General features: G+C 40.1%; 1 protein-coding gene across 1 annotated transcript in view; it reads right to left on the bottom strand.

The window, feature by feature from the left end:
* Nucleotides 1–18,575, bottom strand: part of LOC105505198 (zinc finger protein 737) — a 22,044-nt gene that overhangs the window by 1,939 nt on the left and 1,530 nt on the right. The window contains exons 2-4 of the mRNA XM_011932997.1: nt 8,902–9,028; nt 7,664–7,759; nt 9–605 (exon numbers count right to left, since the gene is read on the bottom strand). Coding sequence (XP_011788387.1) covers nt 9–605; nt 7,664–7,759; nt 8,902–9,028 — 820 coding nt within the window. The remainder of the gene's footprint in view (nt 1–8; nt 606–7,663; nt 7,760–8,901; nt 9,029–18,575) is intronic.

Below are 18,575 nucleotides of genomic sequence, written 5' to 3'. Positions count from 1 at the left end.
TATCTTATGTGTAGTAAGGTTAGAGGAGCGCTTAAAGGCCTTTCCACATTCTTCACATTTGTAGGGTTTCTCTCCACTATGAATTATCTTATGTGCAGTAAGGTATGAAAACCGGCTAAAGGCTTTGCCACAGTCTTCACATTTGTACCGTCTCTCTCCACTATGAATTATCTTATGTGTAGTAAGATGTGAGGACCAGTTGAAGGCTTTGCCACATTCTTCACATTTGTAGGGTTTCTCTCCAGTATGAATTTTCTTATGTGTAGTAAGGGTTGAGGACTTGTTAAAAGTTTTGCCACATTCTATACATTTGAAAGGTTTTTTTCCAGTATGTCTTATCTTATGTCTGTTTGAATCTGAAAATTTACGAACGACTTTCACATATTTATCACACTGAAATATTTTGCTCTGGGTAGTTGTCAAATATTGGTTAAGTCCATTATAACGTCTTTTGTGCACCTTACACTCATCCACACTTTCACAGCCTTTTTTAAACTGTAAATTGTCATGTCCACATTTTTCATATCTTCTCAGTATCCCTTTATGGAAATAATCTTTTATGTTCTGCTCTGGCCAAAGGTCTTGGGTAAAATGAGAACACAAAACTGAAAGAAACAATAAAAACACATTACTTTGATTGCTAGACTCAGATAAATATAATTTACAAATCTAACCTATAAAGTTATACAAACTACCTAAGCAAGATGACACAGCAAAATATCGCAAGCTGTAATTTCTTCCTGGACACGTAAATGTAACAAAAACATACTGCCCAAAATACATTTGTAAAAAATTTATAAGTCAGTTAAGTGCATGAAGGGCCCCAGGCGAGCACAATGCAAAGAATCACATAGAAGATAAAGAAAAGCCTGTTACTTATACCCAACACAGCTCTTCCTGCTCTCCAGTATAACATTATGCCTTTAAAAGTAAATTCCCCGTCAGATGCAGTGGCTCATGCCCGTAATCCCAGCACTTTGGGAGGCTGACACGGGTGGATCATGAGAAATTCGCCCCCATGACCCAAACATGTCCCACCAGGTCCCACATCCAACACTGAGGATTTCTATTGCAGCATGAGGTTTGAACAACATGGACATCCAAACCATATTATAGACCAACTAGGCTTCACAGACACACACAAAACTCTCCAGTCAAAACCAAGATAATACACAATATTCCTATTTGCATCTGGTGTATTCTGTTAGGACACATACCAAGTTTTGTTAAATTAAAAATACTGACTGTGTGCCGTGGCTCTTGGCTATAATCCTAATACTTTGGGCAATTGATTGGGGCCAAAAGTTTGAGACCAGCCTGGGCAACATAGTGAGATCCTAACACTACAAACAAGCAATTAGCCAGACATGGTAGTGCATATCTACAGTCCTACCTACTCAAAATACTGAGGTGAAGGGGATCACTTGAGCCCCAGAGGCTGAGGCTACAGTGAGCCACAATTCTGCCACTGCACTGCAGCCTGGGTGACAGTAAGCTCTTGTCTCAAAAAACAACAACCACCAATTACTTTAAAAATACTAAAAGTATACACTGTGTTTTCTAACAAAAATGGAATGAAACTAGGAATTAAAAGCAAAAGTCAAACTGGAAAATTCAAAAATACATGAAAATGAAACACACTCTAAAACATATTCTTGCTCAGGGGGCAAAAAATTTCATTTTCCAAAGATGTCAATACAACCTACAGTTAAAACCTACAGTAACATGGCCAGGCGCGGTGACTAATGCCTGTAATCCCAGCACTTTGGGAGGCTGGGGTGGTGGATCACGAGGTCAGGGGATTGAGACCATCTGGCTAACACAGTGAAACCCCGTCTCTACTAAAAATACAAAAAATTAGCCGGGCATGGTGGCGAGTGCCTGTAGTCCCAGCTACCTGGGAGGCTGAGGCAGGAGAATGGCGTGAACCTGGGAGGCGGAGCTTGCAGTGAGCCAAGATTGCGTCACTGTACTCCAGCCTGGGTGACAGAGCGAGACTCTGACAAAAAAAAAAAAACCTACAGTAACATAAACGATGTGACACTGACACAAAGATAAACAGATGAAAGAACAGAATAGAGAGCTCAGAAATGAACCCTTCTTTATGATCAGATGATCTTCCACAAAGTTGCCATGCATACAAAATAGAGAAATAATCTCTTTTAAAAATGGTGAAAACAGTATCAACACTGATAAAATAAAGTTGTTTATTTCCTTGAATGATACAATAATATATTTTATTTTATTTTTTTTGAGACGGAGTCTCGCTCTGTCACCCAGGCTGGAATGCAGTGGCCGGATCTCAGCTCACTGCAAGCTCCGCCTCCCGGGATCACACCATTCTCCTGTCTCAGCCTCCCGAGTAGCTGGGACTACAGGTGCCCACCACCATGTCCAGTTAATTTTTTGTATTTTTTGTAGAGATGGGGTTTCACCGTGTTAGCTAGGATGGTCTCGATCTCCTGACCTCATCACCCCCTGCCTCATCCTCCCAAAGTGGCATGAGCCACCGCACCCGGCCAATTACATATTTTAAATAAAATGCTTAAACATAAAAATACACAAATGGGAAAAAGCATTTGAAAGAACATACAAAATTACTAATTTGTAGAGAAATAAAAAAAAACACAATGACACACAAAATCAACTTACACCCATTAGGTGCAATGAAAATAAAACCGATGTTGATTGCTAGTGGAAAACAAAGACACAGCTATTATTTTAAAATGTTATAAAGGTTCCTCATATATAAATCTATATCCAAAATATGTAACACAGGCCATATGCAGTGTCTCAAGCCTGTAATCCTAGCACTTTGGGAGGCTGAGGTGGGCAGATAACCTGAAGTCAGGAATTTGAGACCAGCCTGGCCAACATGGTGAAATACCATTTCTACTAAAAATAAAAGATTAGCCTGGTGATGTGACATGCACCTGTAATCCCAGCTACTTGGGAGGCTCAGGTAGGAGAATCACTTGAACCCAGAAGGCAGAGGTTGCAGTGAGCCGAGATCACACCACTGTACTTTAGCCTGGGCAACAGAGTGAGACTCCATCTCAAAAAAAGGAAAACAACAAAAAAACAAAATATGCAACACAAGACCTGGAAGATATAATTGAAAACTCCATGTTTATTGTACCAGTATTCACAAAAGCAACCCAGATGTCTCTTGATTTATAAACATATCAGAAAATGTAACATATACATATGATGAAGTATTATTCCACCTTAGAAAAAACAATATTCTCAATTTTAAATGAACTTTGAGAATATTATGTCACCTGAATTAATCCAGTGACAGAATTATGGATACTGTATGATTCCATGTATATGAGATATCTTAAGTAGTCAAAATCATAAAATAAGAAAGTGGAAGGTATGTCCATTAAGGCCTGGAGAGAGGGTAAAATGAGCAGTTAGTACTTAATGGTCAATGACTTTTAGTTTTACAAGGTGTAAAGTTTCTAGAAGTCTTTTGTATACAATGTGAATATACTTAACATGCCTGAAATGAACAGCTGTTTTTTTGAGACAGGGTCTCACTCTGTCACCGAAGCTGGAGTGTAGTGGTACAATTTTGACCTCCCCTCAATCTCCCAAGTAGCTGGGACCACAGCTGCACACCGCCATACCTGGCTATTATTAATTTTTTTTTAGAGAGAGGGGTCACCATATGTTGCCCTGGCTGATCTCAAACTGTTGGGCTCCAGGGATCCTCCAGTCTTGGCCTCCCAAAATCCTGGGATTACAAATAAGAGCCTCCACCTAGCCTGGCCCTGAAATGCACACTTCAATAGATTTAAGATGGTAAATTTTATGTTATGTGTTTTAAGACAATTTTTTTAAAGAAAAACAAAAAAAAACCCACCAGAATTATATATCTTTTTGAAAATTACTTTCAAATCATAGAAGTGTTTCTCTCACAAAAGCAAATATATAGTCATCATTAAACACATGGTGAAAATAAGACTATCTTGATGACTAGTCACTTAGACAAGATAAAACTACCATCAAAAATCAGCTAAGAAAGAATACAGCATGAGCCATACTAAAATTAGGGTAATATTTATAGATAAATACACATACATATGTAATCTGATTGTGATAGATATGCATAATTTATTATCTTAAATTGACTTAAAATGTACAAAAAGAATTGCAAATTGTCTACAATTGTAATACATAAATAAACCCAAAACACCCAATAAACTAATGTTAAGAAACCTACACTGAGGCCAGGTGCAGTGGGTCACATCTGTAATCCCAGCACTTTGGGAGACCAAAGCATGCAAATCCCGAGGTCAGCAGTTCCAGACCAGATTGGCCAATATGGTGAAACCCCATCTTTGCTAAAAATACAAAAATTAGCTGAGCGTGGTGGCACATGCCTGTAGTCCCAGCGTCTCAGGAGGTCAAGGCAGAAGAATCACTTGAACCCCAGAGGGGTTCAAAACTTCAAAACAACAAGAGAAATGTTTACTCATAAAATCTTGTATTCAACATTGATGTATAATTTTAGAAAATTGTCAGGCCAGGTGCAGTGGCTCACAACTGTTATCTCAACACTTTGGGAGGCCAAGATGGGATCACCTGAGGTCAGGAGTTCAAGACCAGCCTGGCCAACGTGGTGAAGCCCCATCTCTACTAAAAATACAAAAGTTAGCTGGGGATGGTGACACATGTCTGTAATCCCAGCTACCTGGGAGACTGAAGTATGAGAATAGTTTGAACCCAGGAAGTGGAAGTCGCAGTGAGCCAAGATCATACCACTGCACTCCAGCCTGGGTGACAGAGCGTGACTCCATCTCACACACAAAAAAAAATTTCTAGATAATTGCAATATTTAACTATTAGTATGTATTCACTAAATGCAAGTATTCTGAATCACTGGCATGCACTGTGTGGCCATAAAATTTCAGAGAATATACAGTATAATTATAAATAGAAGATTCTAATGAGAAAATAAATTAGCATTTAAAATTAGTTACTTTTAATGTTTTCAATATATGGTATTCTTGGGCCGGGCGCGGTGGCTCAAACCTGTAATCCCAGCACTTTGGGAGGCCGAGACGGGCGGATCACGAGGTCAGGAGATCGAGACCATCCTGGCTAACACGGTGAAACCCCGTCTCTACTAAAAATACAAAAAACTAGCCGGGCGAGGTGGCGGGCGCCTGTAGTCCCAGCTACTCGGGAGGCTGAGGCAGGAGAATGGCATAAACCCGGGAGGCGGAGCTTGCAGTGAGCTGAGATCCGGCCACTGCACTCCAGCCTGGGAGACAGAGCCAGACTCCGTCTCAAAAAAAAAAAAAAAAAAAAATATGGTATTCTTACACAAAATGAAACTGCTGTAATCCAACTTTAGAAACAAAGAGTAGCCTTACATTGTTAAATAAAAAAATATATATTTTCCAGAGTAGTGTTAGACCCTCTGATATGTAAAATAAATATTAGGAAATAAACTATTTTATCATGGAGATATAGGCTGAAAAAAGTAGATGAACATCCTATAATTCCTTTTTGCCTGCAGCAAACTTAAATTTATAAATAACTATTTTAGCAACTATGGGTGCCTACTAATTATGCAATTTACTTCAGGCATACCATGCAAATTCTAGCATGTTGTCTTAAATATCTGAATCTAAAATTACAAATAAATCTGACAGAGAAAATAGAAAGTAAAAACATATAGGGAGAGTGAGATGAAAAGATTAAAAGTGCTGTATTTTCATATTCCCTTACGGCAAAACAATGTCAGCCATCTCTGACAAAAATACTTTTATGAGAGAACCAGGATTATGACTCACACCTGTAATGACAGCTCCATGGTACATTAAGGTTGGAGAACTGCTTCAGGCCAGGATTTTGAGACCAGCCTGGGTCTCAAAGACCAGATCAAAGATGTAGCAAGATGCCATCTCCAAAATAAGTGCCTCTAAGGGAGATTTGAGAGCCAGGGAGGGAGTTGTGAAACGCTGTTAAAGCTTAAGATTGAGAAGTGTTCTATTCAGAAGGCAGGCCCTCATTCAGGTGGGAAACTACAGGACCCTAGTTCATGGCTACAGCAGGATAGGGTTCACCCAACTTAGTCCCACTGAGTATTCTGAACTTACTCTGTAACCACCCCAAGCTCCCAGCCACAGTCTGGCAGAGGTCCTTCCATTCCAGGGACCTAGAAGAAGACGCCCATTTACAGCAATGTAGGCAGGCCTGCAGACCTTGGCCTTTACTACCATCTGTGAAGCAGTTCCATGACTCAGTTTCAGCTTCCTGGACCACAGTTCATGGCCAGTTAAGCCTACATAGAAACCCACACAACTGGGCTAGAAGGGGTGCTTCATGCCTGTAACTCCAGTACTTTCAGAGGCCAAGGCAGGCAGATCATCTGAGGTCAGGAGTTTGAGACCAGCCTTGCCAACATGGTGAAACCCGGTCTCTACCAAAAAAATACAAAAAATTAGCTGGGTGTTGTGGTGAGCACCCGTAATCCCAGCTACACAGCAGGCTGAGGCAGGAGAACCATTTGAATCTGGGAGGCAAAGGTTGCAGTGAGCCGAAATCATGCCATTGAACTTTAGCCTGGGCAACAAGAGTGAAACCCAACCCCATCTTGGGGGGGGGGGGGAAGAAAGAAAAGAAAAGAAAAGAAAATAATCCATTGCAATTGAAGAAAAATAAGTAAAAGTTGCTGTTTGTGGATCATACCTCTTATATTTAAAAAACCATAAACAGTACATTAAAACTTATCTAAACTAACAAATACACTGAGTAAATTAGCAAAATATATAATTAACACACAAGTGTATGTATGGTTTCATATGCTTAAAACAAACTATCTGATAAAATAGAGGAAGAAAAAATCTTAATATAGCATTAAATAATAAATTTCTGAGAAAAAAATTAACCAAGATGGTAAGAAAATGTTTACAAGAAAAAAAGAAAAAATGAGAAGATCCAAATACATTTTAAAATATTTTATGTCTAGAGATTGAAAGAATAAATCTTATTAAAGTGTCATATTATCCAAAGTGATCTATAGATTTCATAAACTTCCTGTCAAAATTGCAGTGGTTTTTTTTTACAGTAATGGAAAATACAATTCTAAAATTTACATCAAACTAAAATAAACTCTGAATAGCCAAAACAATCTTGAAAAAAAAAGAACAAAGCAGAAGGATATCATCTTACAATTTCAAACTACATTTTAAAACTATGTAGTAATAAAACTAGAAAGGATTAAGCAGAAAAAAAAAAAAATTCAACAGAAACTACTACTTTCACACATTTCAGACCTGATGCAAAAAGAGAAATAATTCTCAAAATCATGAGGATATGTATGTGTCCCCAAAACAACGAAAAAGCAGCCAGATTGTGCAGTCTTTTACATGCCATGAAGAGGACTTTGGCTCTCACTGTGAACTTGAAAGGGGCTCACTGAAAGAAAAGTAGAATTTTTACAGAGGATACAAGCATAAGCAGATTATGCCCCTTTAAAAGAGCAAAATTTTTAAATAAAAAAAAAAAAAAAAAAAAAAACAGCTGACCAGGAACTATTTCCTTTGGAACACAGCTTCCCAAATCACACTTTAAGGACTGGCTTTCTCTTTGACCTCGGGACCTCTTATCTGTGTCCTCTGTTGTATTCATTTTCACTCGCACCTACCTGAGGGGTTGGTTACCATGTCATGTTTCTTCATAGTCAAAGGTTTTTCTCCTTGCTCCAGACAGGTGATGAGGTCTGGCTTAGAGACCACAATACCTGTTTTATTAAAAACAAATAACATGAATCTTGCTCATATTCTCCACTTGCAAGCTAGTAATGTGCTCAGCAAAGACAATGTAATAAAATATTCTAGTAAATTAACACCAAAATACAAATTTATAACAGAAATTTCTAAATATTTAGAAAATATTTTCAATTTGCCGGGTGCAGTGGCTCATGCCTGTAATCCCAGCACTTTGGGAGGCTGAGGCGGGTGAATCATGAGGTCAGGAGTTCGAGACCAGCCTGGCCAGCATGGTGAATCCCCATCTCTACTAAAACTACAAAAATTAGCTGTGCATGGTGATGTGTGCCTGTAGTCTCAGATACTCGGGAGGCTGAGGCAGAACTGCTTGAACCTAAGAGGTGGATGTTGCAGTAACCCGAGATCACATCACTGCACTCCAGCCTAGGTGACAGAGCAAGACACCGTCTCAAAAAAAAAAAAAAAAAAAAACACAAACAAAAAGAAAGAAAATAACTTTCAATTTGTAGGTTTCTTAATTTTCCTGCCTGGCACTACTGAATCAAAAATGGGTGGTAGTAATTAGGTTTTCAGGTAGAAGCTACATTATTTTATGCCACTAAATTTCTGGAATTACCACTAATTTGGAGTGAAGATTACAGCTCACCTCAGAAATATGGAAAGCTTGGATTAAGATGAAACATCTTGAAGAAATTTTTTTTCTTTTCTTTTTTTTTTCCTCAAGATGAAATCTTGCTCTGTTGCCCAGGCTGGAGTGCAATGGCATGATTTCAACTCACTGCAACCTTTGCCTCCTGGGTTCAAGCTATTCTCCTGCCTCACCCTCCTGAGTAGCTGGGATTATAGCCATGTGCCACCGTGCCTGGCTAATTTCTTCTACTTTGAGTACAGATGGGGTTTCACCATGTTGGCCAGGCTGGTCTTAAACTCCTGGCCTCAGGTAATCCCCTCACCTCAGCCTCCCAAAGTGCTGGGATTACAGGCAAGAGGCACCGAAGAGTTTCTTTTCTAAATGACCGAATTCTGAAGATTTTCTTGAAAAAGTGGATCTGAAACTCTTTTATAAAAGAATACATTACTAAAAAAATTCTACAAAAAAGAGAAATAAAACCTTTTGTGTATATTATGAATAATGTATTAAAGTTTTTCTCACCAAGGAAGACCAGGTTTCTGTAGTTCTCTAACATCACATTCCTATATAAATTCCGCTGTGCAGTGTCCAGGCAATGCCACTCCTCCAGAGAGAATTCTATGGCCACATCTCTAAATTGCAACGGCCCCTGAAACACACACACATACGTTTTTACCAAGTGGTCATGGGTGGAATTTTTAATTTGACTTAAGGTGAAATGAGAGAGTAAAGACAAATGGTTCTGACTTATAGGACTAAAATTATCCAATAAAATAACTTTCAAAACAGAAATATTATCTAATGTATTCTCTGAGAAAAAGAACAGCATAAGATCCATAACATCAGTTCATATATTTTTCTAGATAGTAAAGTGTAAAATTAAGGAACACAAACATGTACATTTTTGAGTGCTATGTTTACACCATATGGAATGAGTTGTGAATATTCAGATGAAAAAGATATGTTGAGTTAGAAGGCACCTTTCAAATTTAAATATATACAATAAGTTGAAGACCTTATTGTACAGGGTTTTTTTTTCCAGAAGATCTGGAATAAAGTCTGATTTTTTGAATTTCTAACAAGCTCACCAATAATGTCACTGTTTTTGGCCCAAGAAGGATATTTTGTCAAACACCCAGTAAGTGGAAGAGCCTGTGTTTTTCTCAGTTTTTCTGGCCTGTAACAAACATACGATATATTTTCCAAAGAAAAATATATAGACAAAATTAAGAAAAAAGGACAACTGCCAGATTAAATGTGATGGTTTATTCACATGAGCTGCATAAAGATACTTAATAATGAAGAGAAAAATAATCAGCTATATAGTGAAAAAAATCTGTCAGAGCCATTTAAGCAAGTGAATCATTAACCATTAACTGCACTAGGAGAAATTTTTATGATGTGCTAATGCACAGAGAAGAACAAAGCATCACTATTAAAATATTCCCCTTTCAAAAAAGTAAATAAAATCTGATTTAATCATAAAGAATCATCAGTTTTACGCAAACCTCAAAATACAGGTAACTCCTATGTTCTGTAATTTTTAGTAGTAATTTTAAGTAGACTTCATTTAGCACCCTAGAGAGCAGGTATCTCCTAATAAGTTTTGTTCAGAACTTTCTGGGTAATAAATGCCATCCCATTTTAAATGCGCAAATTTTTTTTTTTTTTTTTTTGAGGTGAAATCTCACTCTTGTCCCCCAGGCTGGAATGCAATGGTGTGATCTTGGCTCACTGCAACCTCCACCTCCTGGGTTCAAGCGGGTCTCCTGCCTCAGCCTCCCGAGTAGCTGGGATTACAGGCGTCTGCCACCATGCCCAGCTAATTTTTGTATTTTTAGTAGAGACAGGGTTCCACCATGTTGGCCAGGCTGGTCTCGATCTCCTGACCTCAGGTGATCTGCCCACCTCAACCTTCCAAGGTGCTGGAATTACAGGCATGAGCTACCACGCCCAACCTAAATAAGCAGTTACTACTTTTTTTTTTTTTGAGACGGAGTCTCGCTCTGCTGCCCGGGCTGGAGTGCAGTGGCCCAACCTTGGCTCACTGCAACCTCCACCTCCCAGGTTCAAGCTATTCTGCTGCCTCAGCATCCTGAGTAGCTGGGATTACAGGCGCCCACCACCATACCCGGCTAACTTTTTCCATTTTTAGTAGAGACGGGGTTTCACCGTGTTAGCCAGGTTGGTCTCAATCTCCTGACCTGGTGATCCATCTACCTTGGCCTCCCAAAGTGCTGGGATTACAGGCGTGAGCCACTGCGCCCGGCCAATAAGCAATTTCTTAATCCTGTTCTGCATACAGCTAATGGCACACACAAATGGAGCCTCAACATTACATGTTCTCTGTCTTTACTAAGGACCACAGTTTTCCCCAATAGAAATCTTGAATATCCACATCTTTCCATGTTCAACAGCCACAAAGGGAACATTTTTAATACTGCAGATCATAAATTCTTGTTGAGAGATCTGCATGGCATATGAGAAATTATGATTTAGAGAATGAAGAAAACACTCTGGGAAACAGCAAAGAAATATTTTTCAGACACCTTTGACTATTATAAGAATTTTAAGAAGCACTTAAACCAAACTCCTTAGGGAGGAAAAACACAAGTAGAGAAGTAAAGGGTGGAAAGTACTAAACGCATGGCATTCCAGGAGGCAGAGTGGGAGTGGACACAGCTTTTCGGCTGAGGCACGTTTACCTGAAGAAAAGCCTTTTTTTTTCTATCTCCTCCTTCACTGGAATTCCTTCTCAGATGAGATTCTGTGGACTAATTACACCTGCATCTGGAGAATATGTCTTTAAAAGTGTCAGTACCACAGGTTTACCTGCTAGCATGACATCCACTGGCAGAAAAAGACAGAAAAAGTCCACCCATTTCTGTCCTTTAAAACAGAAGAGGTTCAGAAACAATGAGCTGCTCCATAAAGATGAAAACAGAAGTTTCTCCTTTCCTGTCCTCAGGTGCCCTCCCCTGCCACAGGCACCACCCATTTCTGCTACAGTAATGGAAAAATGTGCCACACTGACATGTCCCTTTCAAACCCAAACAGAACAGGCCCTGCAGCCACTCTTTAGTGCAAAGGTGGAACTTAATTCTCATGAATGTATTTTGCAGCCTTCATATCTGATTCAGGCCTCACCTTACAGTCACAAGAGGCCCTTTATTAAAACAACATGGATGCTTCCACCCACAACAATAAACAAACTGTGGGGAGGGCATAAGAGATTTCTGCAAATTGGCCATGTGATCCTAATGAGAAGCCTAGGCTGATAACCACTAAGCTAAGTATTGCCTCTCAAGCTTTAACGAGCTTGTAATTCACTTGGTAATTTCAGTGCCACTTTATGTATTGTGACTCTGGAGGTTTGAAAAGGGTCCATGAATGGGTGTTTAAACAAGCCCCCTGTCAATGCTGATGTTGCTCCCCCATTGACTCATTATTACCATTAGTCAGAGAAGCAGGCACAGCACAGGGTCCCTTACACTCAGCACTTGTCACAACTAAATACTTGTACCAACAAGAACAACCCATGTCCATCCTAAAGTTTTATATTCTTTGCTGGCTCTTTAAAGTTTACAAGAGGAAACAGAAGGCAGAAATGTCTGAATAAGTCTGTATTTAAAAAACAATATATACCCATGTGCTGATGCAATGTTTATTAAGCAGGTACTATGTGCTCAAGAGTGTGATACAAAGCACTGTGCTGGGCATAACACATTATGTGATTTAATTCTCATAACACCCTGGGAGCTGGTACTAAGGATTTAACAATTTTCAAGATTTAGGTAAAAGGCCCAGCATTTTTATTTCTTCTTCTGTTTCTCTGTCATCAATTTTTAAAAAATTGTACAGAATAAAAGCTAAATATAGACAGATGAAAGAGATACAGAAAGAGGTTAATGTAGTTTAGACAAAGTTTTATTCTGTTTATATGTACTTTTTTGTGACTTATGGAGCAACTACTGGATCTGCAGGAATAGAAAACAAGTTTCTAAATACAATGTCTCTGCAAGCACTGGTTTTAATAGAACATTTACAAACTAGGACCCTAAAATACATACTTTATTTATCCCATTTATCTGCTTTGCAGTTTCAGGAAATTGTGACCACCGGCTCTAGAAAGGCAGCAAGATTCACCAGCCAAAACTCGGATCTCTTCTAATCAGTTATCTGAGGCAAGACCTCCAAAAAGGGTGAATCTGAACAGGTCTGGAGCAGGGTGAGGACCCTATGTAAAATTCTGCTCTCTATGCCACTGTGGTACTACCAGTTTTGCTTTTTCTAAGCTTACCTTAAAAAACCCCTTAAATCCCAGAATTTCTGTAATTTTAATATTTTCTAGCTTAGAAAACCTATGAACTTTATACTATTTTATACTACATTCTAATACGCAATTTAAACAAATCCTTTAAGGTTTTCTAGGGTAATTTTTTTTTTTTTTTTTGAGATGTAGTCTCACTTTGTCACACAGGCTGGTGTGCAGCAGTGCCATCTTGGTTCACTACAACCTCTGCCTCCAGGGTTCAAGTGATTCTTCTCCCTCAGCCTCCCAAGTAGCTGTGACTACAGATGCGTGCCACCACACTTGGCTAATTTTTTTTTTTTTTTTGAGACGGAGTCTCACTCTGTCGCCCAGGCTGGAGTGCAGTGGCGCGATCTCAGCTCACTCATGCCATTCTCCTGCCTCAGCCTCCTGAGTAGCTGGGACTACAGGCGCCTGCCACCACGCCCGGCTAATTTTTTATATTATTAGCAGAGATGGCATTTCACCATATTAGACAGGCTGGTCCCGAACTCCTGACCTTGTGATCCACCTGCCTTGGCCCCCCAAAGTGCTGGGATTACAGGCATGAGCAACCACACCCAGCTTTTCTAGGGTAATTTTATTAGAAAATAAATATGTACACTTGGCAAGGTAAAAGAAATAGAAATTATACGGCCAGGCATGGTGGCTCATGCCCATAATCCCAGCACTTTGGGAGGATGACATGGGTGGATCACGACCTCAGCATTTTGAGACCAGCCTGACCAGATTGTGAAACCCCATCTCTACTAAAAATACAAAAATTAAAAATATATATATATACAAATTAGTTGGGAGTGGTGGCCGGCACCTGTAATCCCAGCTACTCAGGAGGTTGAAGCAGAATTGCTTGAACCAGGGCGGCAGAGGTTGCAGTGAGCCCAGATCACACCACTGCACTCCAGCCTGGGTGGCAGAGACTCCGTCTCAAAAAAAAAAAAAAGAACTTATAACAATTCTTCTGTTCATAAATATCCTTTCAGATGTAAACATCAGAAGTCTCAAAAATATAAAGAAAGTGGCCTAAATAAAGCCTCAGATTTTGGACACATCTATTTATTGTACCAAGCGTATGATGCATAATTCAATTATTTATCCAGTTGCTTATCTAGACTAAAAGTTTCTGGATTGTAGGAACCAAGACTGCTTAATAGTTTTTTTTTTTTTTTTTTTGAGGCGGAGTCTCGCTCTGTCGCCTGGACTGGAGTGCAGTGGCCCGATCTCAGCTCACTGCAAGCTCCGCCTCCTGGGTTCACGCCATTCTCCTGCCTCAGTCTCCGGAGTAGCCGGGACTACAGGCGCCTGCCACCTCGCCCGGCTAGTTTTTGTATTTTTAGTAGAGACGGGGTTTCACCGTGTTAGCCAGGATGGTCTCGATGTCCTGACCTCGTGATCCGCCCGTCTCGGCCTCCCAAAGTGCTGGGATTACAGGCTTGAGCCACCGCGCCCGGCCACAATAGTTTTTTTTAATGGCCCTATAAAATGGGAGCAACTAGTTTATCCATTTGGGTCTCCAGATCTTTTCCTTCTTTATCGTCCAAGTACCAGAAAACTGGAGAAACTCTCATCTGGGTACCAACCAACAAGGGGATGAACAAACACAGGATGACTCATTTCTCTTACACTGAGACAGAAGGAGAATTAACCACTCTTGTCAGCCTAACACAATTCTGCTCTGAACATCCTCAAATGCCTCAAAGACACCTACGTGATTTTGAGGGAATTTCCAGTGACCCTGGGCTGATGGCCCAATGATAAGCCAGGGTGGAGAGACTTAAGCTGAAGACCAATGCAACAGAATAGAGAGCCCAGAAATAATGGCACCCTCCTGCAACCATCAGATTTTTGACAAAGCTGACAAGAGAAATGTGGGAAGAATCCTCTCTTTAATAAATGGTGCTGGAATAACTACCTAGCACTATGTAGAAGACAGACACTAGGTCCCTTCATTACAGCATATACAAAAATCAACTCAAGATAAATTAAACACTTAAATGTAAAATTATAAGAAACACTGCATGACAACCTAGGAAATACCATTCTAGACATAGAAACTGGCAAAGACTTCAGGATGAAGCTACGAAAAGCAACTGCAACAAAAGCAAAAATTGACAAATGGGACCTATTTAAACTAAAGAGCTTCTTCACAGCAAATAAACTATCAACAGAGTAAACAGACAACCTACAGAAGAAAGAAAATATTTGCAAACTTTGCCTTTGACAAACATCTCATAGCCAGAATTTATTAGAAACTTAAACAAATTTAAAAAAAAAAACAAACAACCTCATTAAAAAGTAGGCAAAAAAGATGAACAGATGCTTTTCAAAAGAAGACATACATGTGGCTAACAAGCATATGAAAAAAAAATGCTCATCTCTAATGATTAGAGAAATTAAAAGAAAAACCATAATGAGATACCACCTCACACCAGTCAGAATGGCTATTTTTAAAAAGTCAAAAAATAACAGATACTGGCAAGGTTGCAGAGAAAACGGAATGTTCATACTCTGCTGGTGGGAGTGTAAATTAGTTCAACAACTATAAAAAGCAGTGTGGTGATTCCTCACAGAACTAAAAACAGAATTATCATTTGACCCAGGAATCTCATAATTGGGTATACAGTCAAAGAAATATAAATTATTATATTATAAAGACACATCCGCATGCATGTTCACTGCAGCACTATTCACAATAGCAAAGACATGGACAGGCCCTAAATGCCTATCAATGGTAGACTGGATAAAGAAAACATGGTATGGTCAGATGCGGTGGCTCATGCCTGTAATCCCAGCACTTTGGGAGGCTGAGGCAAGTGGACTGCCTGAGCTTAGAAGTTTCAGACCAGTCTGAGAAAACAATGCAAAATCCTGTCTCCGCGGAAAATACAAAAAGAAAAATTGGCAAGGTGTGGTAATGCCCATGTGTAGTTCCAAGAAGAGGATGAGGCAGGAGAGAATTGCTTGAGCCTGGGAGGTTGAGGCTAAAGTAAGCCAATATCATGCGATGGCACTCTAGCCTGGGCAATAAGGGAGACCATGTCTTCAAAAATAAAATAAATACAAAATACGGTACATAAATATCATGGAATACTTTGTGGCCATTAAAAAACAAAATCATGTTGTTTCCTATAACATCAGTGAAGCTAGAGACCATTATTCTTAGAAAACAAGTGCAGAGGCCTGGTGCAGTGGCTCATACCTGTAATCCCAGCACTTTGGGAGTCAAATGTCAGTTGATCACTTGAGGTCAGCAGTTTGAGACCAGCCCTCCCAACATGGAGAAACCCTATCTCTACTAAAAATACAGAATTAGCTGGGCGTGGTGGCACGCACCTGTAATCCCAGTTACTCAGGAGGCTGAGGTAGGACAATCACGTGAAACTGGGAGATGTAGGTTGCAGTGAGCCTGGATCACACCACTGCACTCCAGCCTGGGCAACAAGAGTGAAACTCCGTCTCCAAAAAAAAAAAAGAAATAAAAAGAAAATAATGCAGAAACAGAAAACCAAATGCCTGTTGTTATTTATAAGTAACAGCTAAATAATAAGAACACATGAACACAAAGAGGAGAACAACAGATGCTGTGGCCTAGTTGAGGGTAGAGGGTAGAAGACTAAGAGGATCAGAAAATATACCTGTTTTGTGCTATGCTTAATACTTCAGTGACAAAATAATCTGTACACAAAACCCCCATGTACCAAAACAAACCCAACTATACCCCGAAACAAAAATAAAAACTAAAAGAAAAAAATTAAATCCCTGGGTGGGAGAGTGCAATGTGGGTGAGAGGACCAATTTTTGCTACAGATAGTAGTCCCAATGCAGCTGTACTCTGATTTATTACTGTGTGCATGCAGACATACGAGATTATGAACAGCTGGTCCAAAATGCTAGGTTGGTGGAGAAAACAGGTTGCTGCTGCAGATTTAATATCTGGGGGTGGGGGTATGTCAGGAGACTTGTAGAGACTTGTGGGTTCTTGCCAAGAAACACTAGGATCAAAAATGCCATTGTGAGGTTCCTGAGGGTGGTGCCTACACCTCAGAAGAGTGTGGCCATGTCAATGTCTAGTGTGTGTGTTTGTGAGTGGGTGGGAATCCCGTGGTGGCAGCTGTGGGAAAAGGGGGTCTGTCATCAGAGCTCCTTTCTTCTAAGTTTTCAGTCCTCTGTCACCCTGGGAGAATACCTGGAATCACAGGACAATGGGCAGTGTGACAGCCTGTGTACCGGACAGCAGAGCTCCCATTCCCAAACACCTAGAGTTTTATTCCAGGCCAGGCCTCTGTGATATCTTTTTTCTGGCACCAAATTTGTAGAGTTTGCTGAAAATCAAACAATTCTCCAACACCAACACACTGTCTAATATTTGAATTCTGACACCACCCAGCGTCAACACAGACCCTGATTCAGGGCTCGGTCTCACAACACTGTCCTCACTGCAGATGCCAGTCACAAACTCCATGGGCTTTTCTACGCTTCTGAGCTACTGTTTAAAAACTAGGGAGTCCCACAACCTCCCTGAAGTTCGATAATTTGGTAGAGCTACTCACAGATCTCAGCAAAACACTGTAGTTAGGTTTACCAGTTTCATATATGAGATGCAGCCCAGGAAAAGCCAAATGGAAGAAAAGCATAGAACAAAGAAAAGAGATGGGGAAAGATGAAACACATAGATAATCCTAGAAAGTATTTGTGATTAATAAAATTCTCCATCCTTTGTGTGCTCCAGGAACAGTTTATGGAAAGAAACTCTTCCCATTATGACTTAGATGGTGCTCTCTTTTCTTACTTATCACACAGCCAGACACACACACTGCACATTTTCTCCTTTTTCTCATTAAAAAAATCGGCTGAATTTGTCTTCCATGCTCAAAATAAAATATTTCTTCACTCTGTCACCCAGACTGAAGTGCAGTTTTGCGATCTCGGCTAACCACAACCTTTACCTCCCAGGTTCAAGCGAATCTCCTGCCTCAGTCTTATGAGAAGCTGGGATTACATGCATGCACCACCATACCTGAATTTTTTATTTTTATTTATTTATTTATTGGTCTCAAACTCCCAACCTCAGGTGATCTGCCCGCCTCAGACTCCCAATAATTTTTGTATTTTAGTAGAGACAGGATTTCACCATTTTGGCCAGGCTGGTCTCAAACACCTGACCTCAGGTCCGCCTGCCTCAGCCTCCCAAAGTGCTGGGATTACAGGCGTGAGCCACTACACTTAGCCTAAAATAAAATAATCCTTAGTCAAACTTTTCTTAAGCTTATCTCCCTCCTTCAGGCTCCTGAACTTTGTGCTACCCTCAGTCTGAGTCTGAGTCAACATACAACCCCATTTTACGTCCCTCCTAAGAACTCGCTGATTTCAGGGTAAGACATTCTCTGATCTAAAATCTGACTTTTTCACTCTCCATTTGCTATTCCCTTCCCACCTCCTTTCTAATCTTGTTTGCTCCTCCCTAAAAAAGAACGCCCTTTTCTGCCTTCATCTTTGCAAGCCATAAAGATCTTATACTTAGTTGGCACTTTCTGCTGTTGCAATAATTTTTTGGAATTCATTTTTTTTACATAAATCTAATGTTTTTTATTTTACGAAGTGTAGAAAGTGCCGCAAAACATAAAAATTTCATCATCAGTAAGACCCTCTCAGTTTCCTTTCATCTTAATCTCAACTGCAACTGCCTGTGGATCCCCTGCTTTCTAGGGCTCTGTAGCTTCTCTCAGGATAAAGACTCCTTCCATGGCTGGGATGAGCAAGCTGGGAAATCTGCAGGGGAGGCTCCCCAGAAAAAAACTGAGTCTCGGCCGGGCGCGGTGGCTCAAGCCTGTAATCCCAGCACTTTGGGAGGCCGAGACGGGCGGATCACGAGGTCAGCAGATCG

The sequence above is a fragment of the Colobus angolensis genome, unplaced genomic scaffold (genome assembly GCF_000951035.1).
Source record: "Colobus angolensis palliatus isolate OR3802 unplaced genomic scaffold, Cang.pa_1.0 Scaffold99, whole genome shotgun sequence".
In the NCBI taxonomy this organism is placed as follows: Eukaryota; Metazoa; Chordata; class Mammalia; order Primates; family Cercopithecidae; genus Colobus; species Colobus angolensis.
The sequence above is the reverse complement of the archived record's forward strand: the minus strand, read 5'-3'. Positions and strand labels throughout refer to the sequence as shown.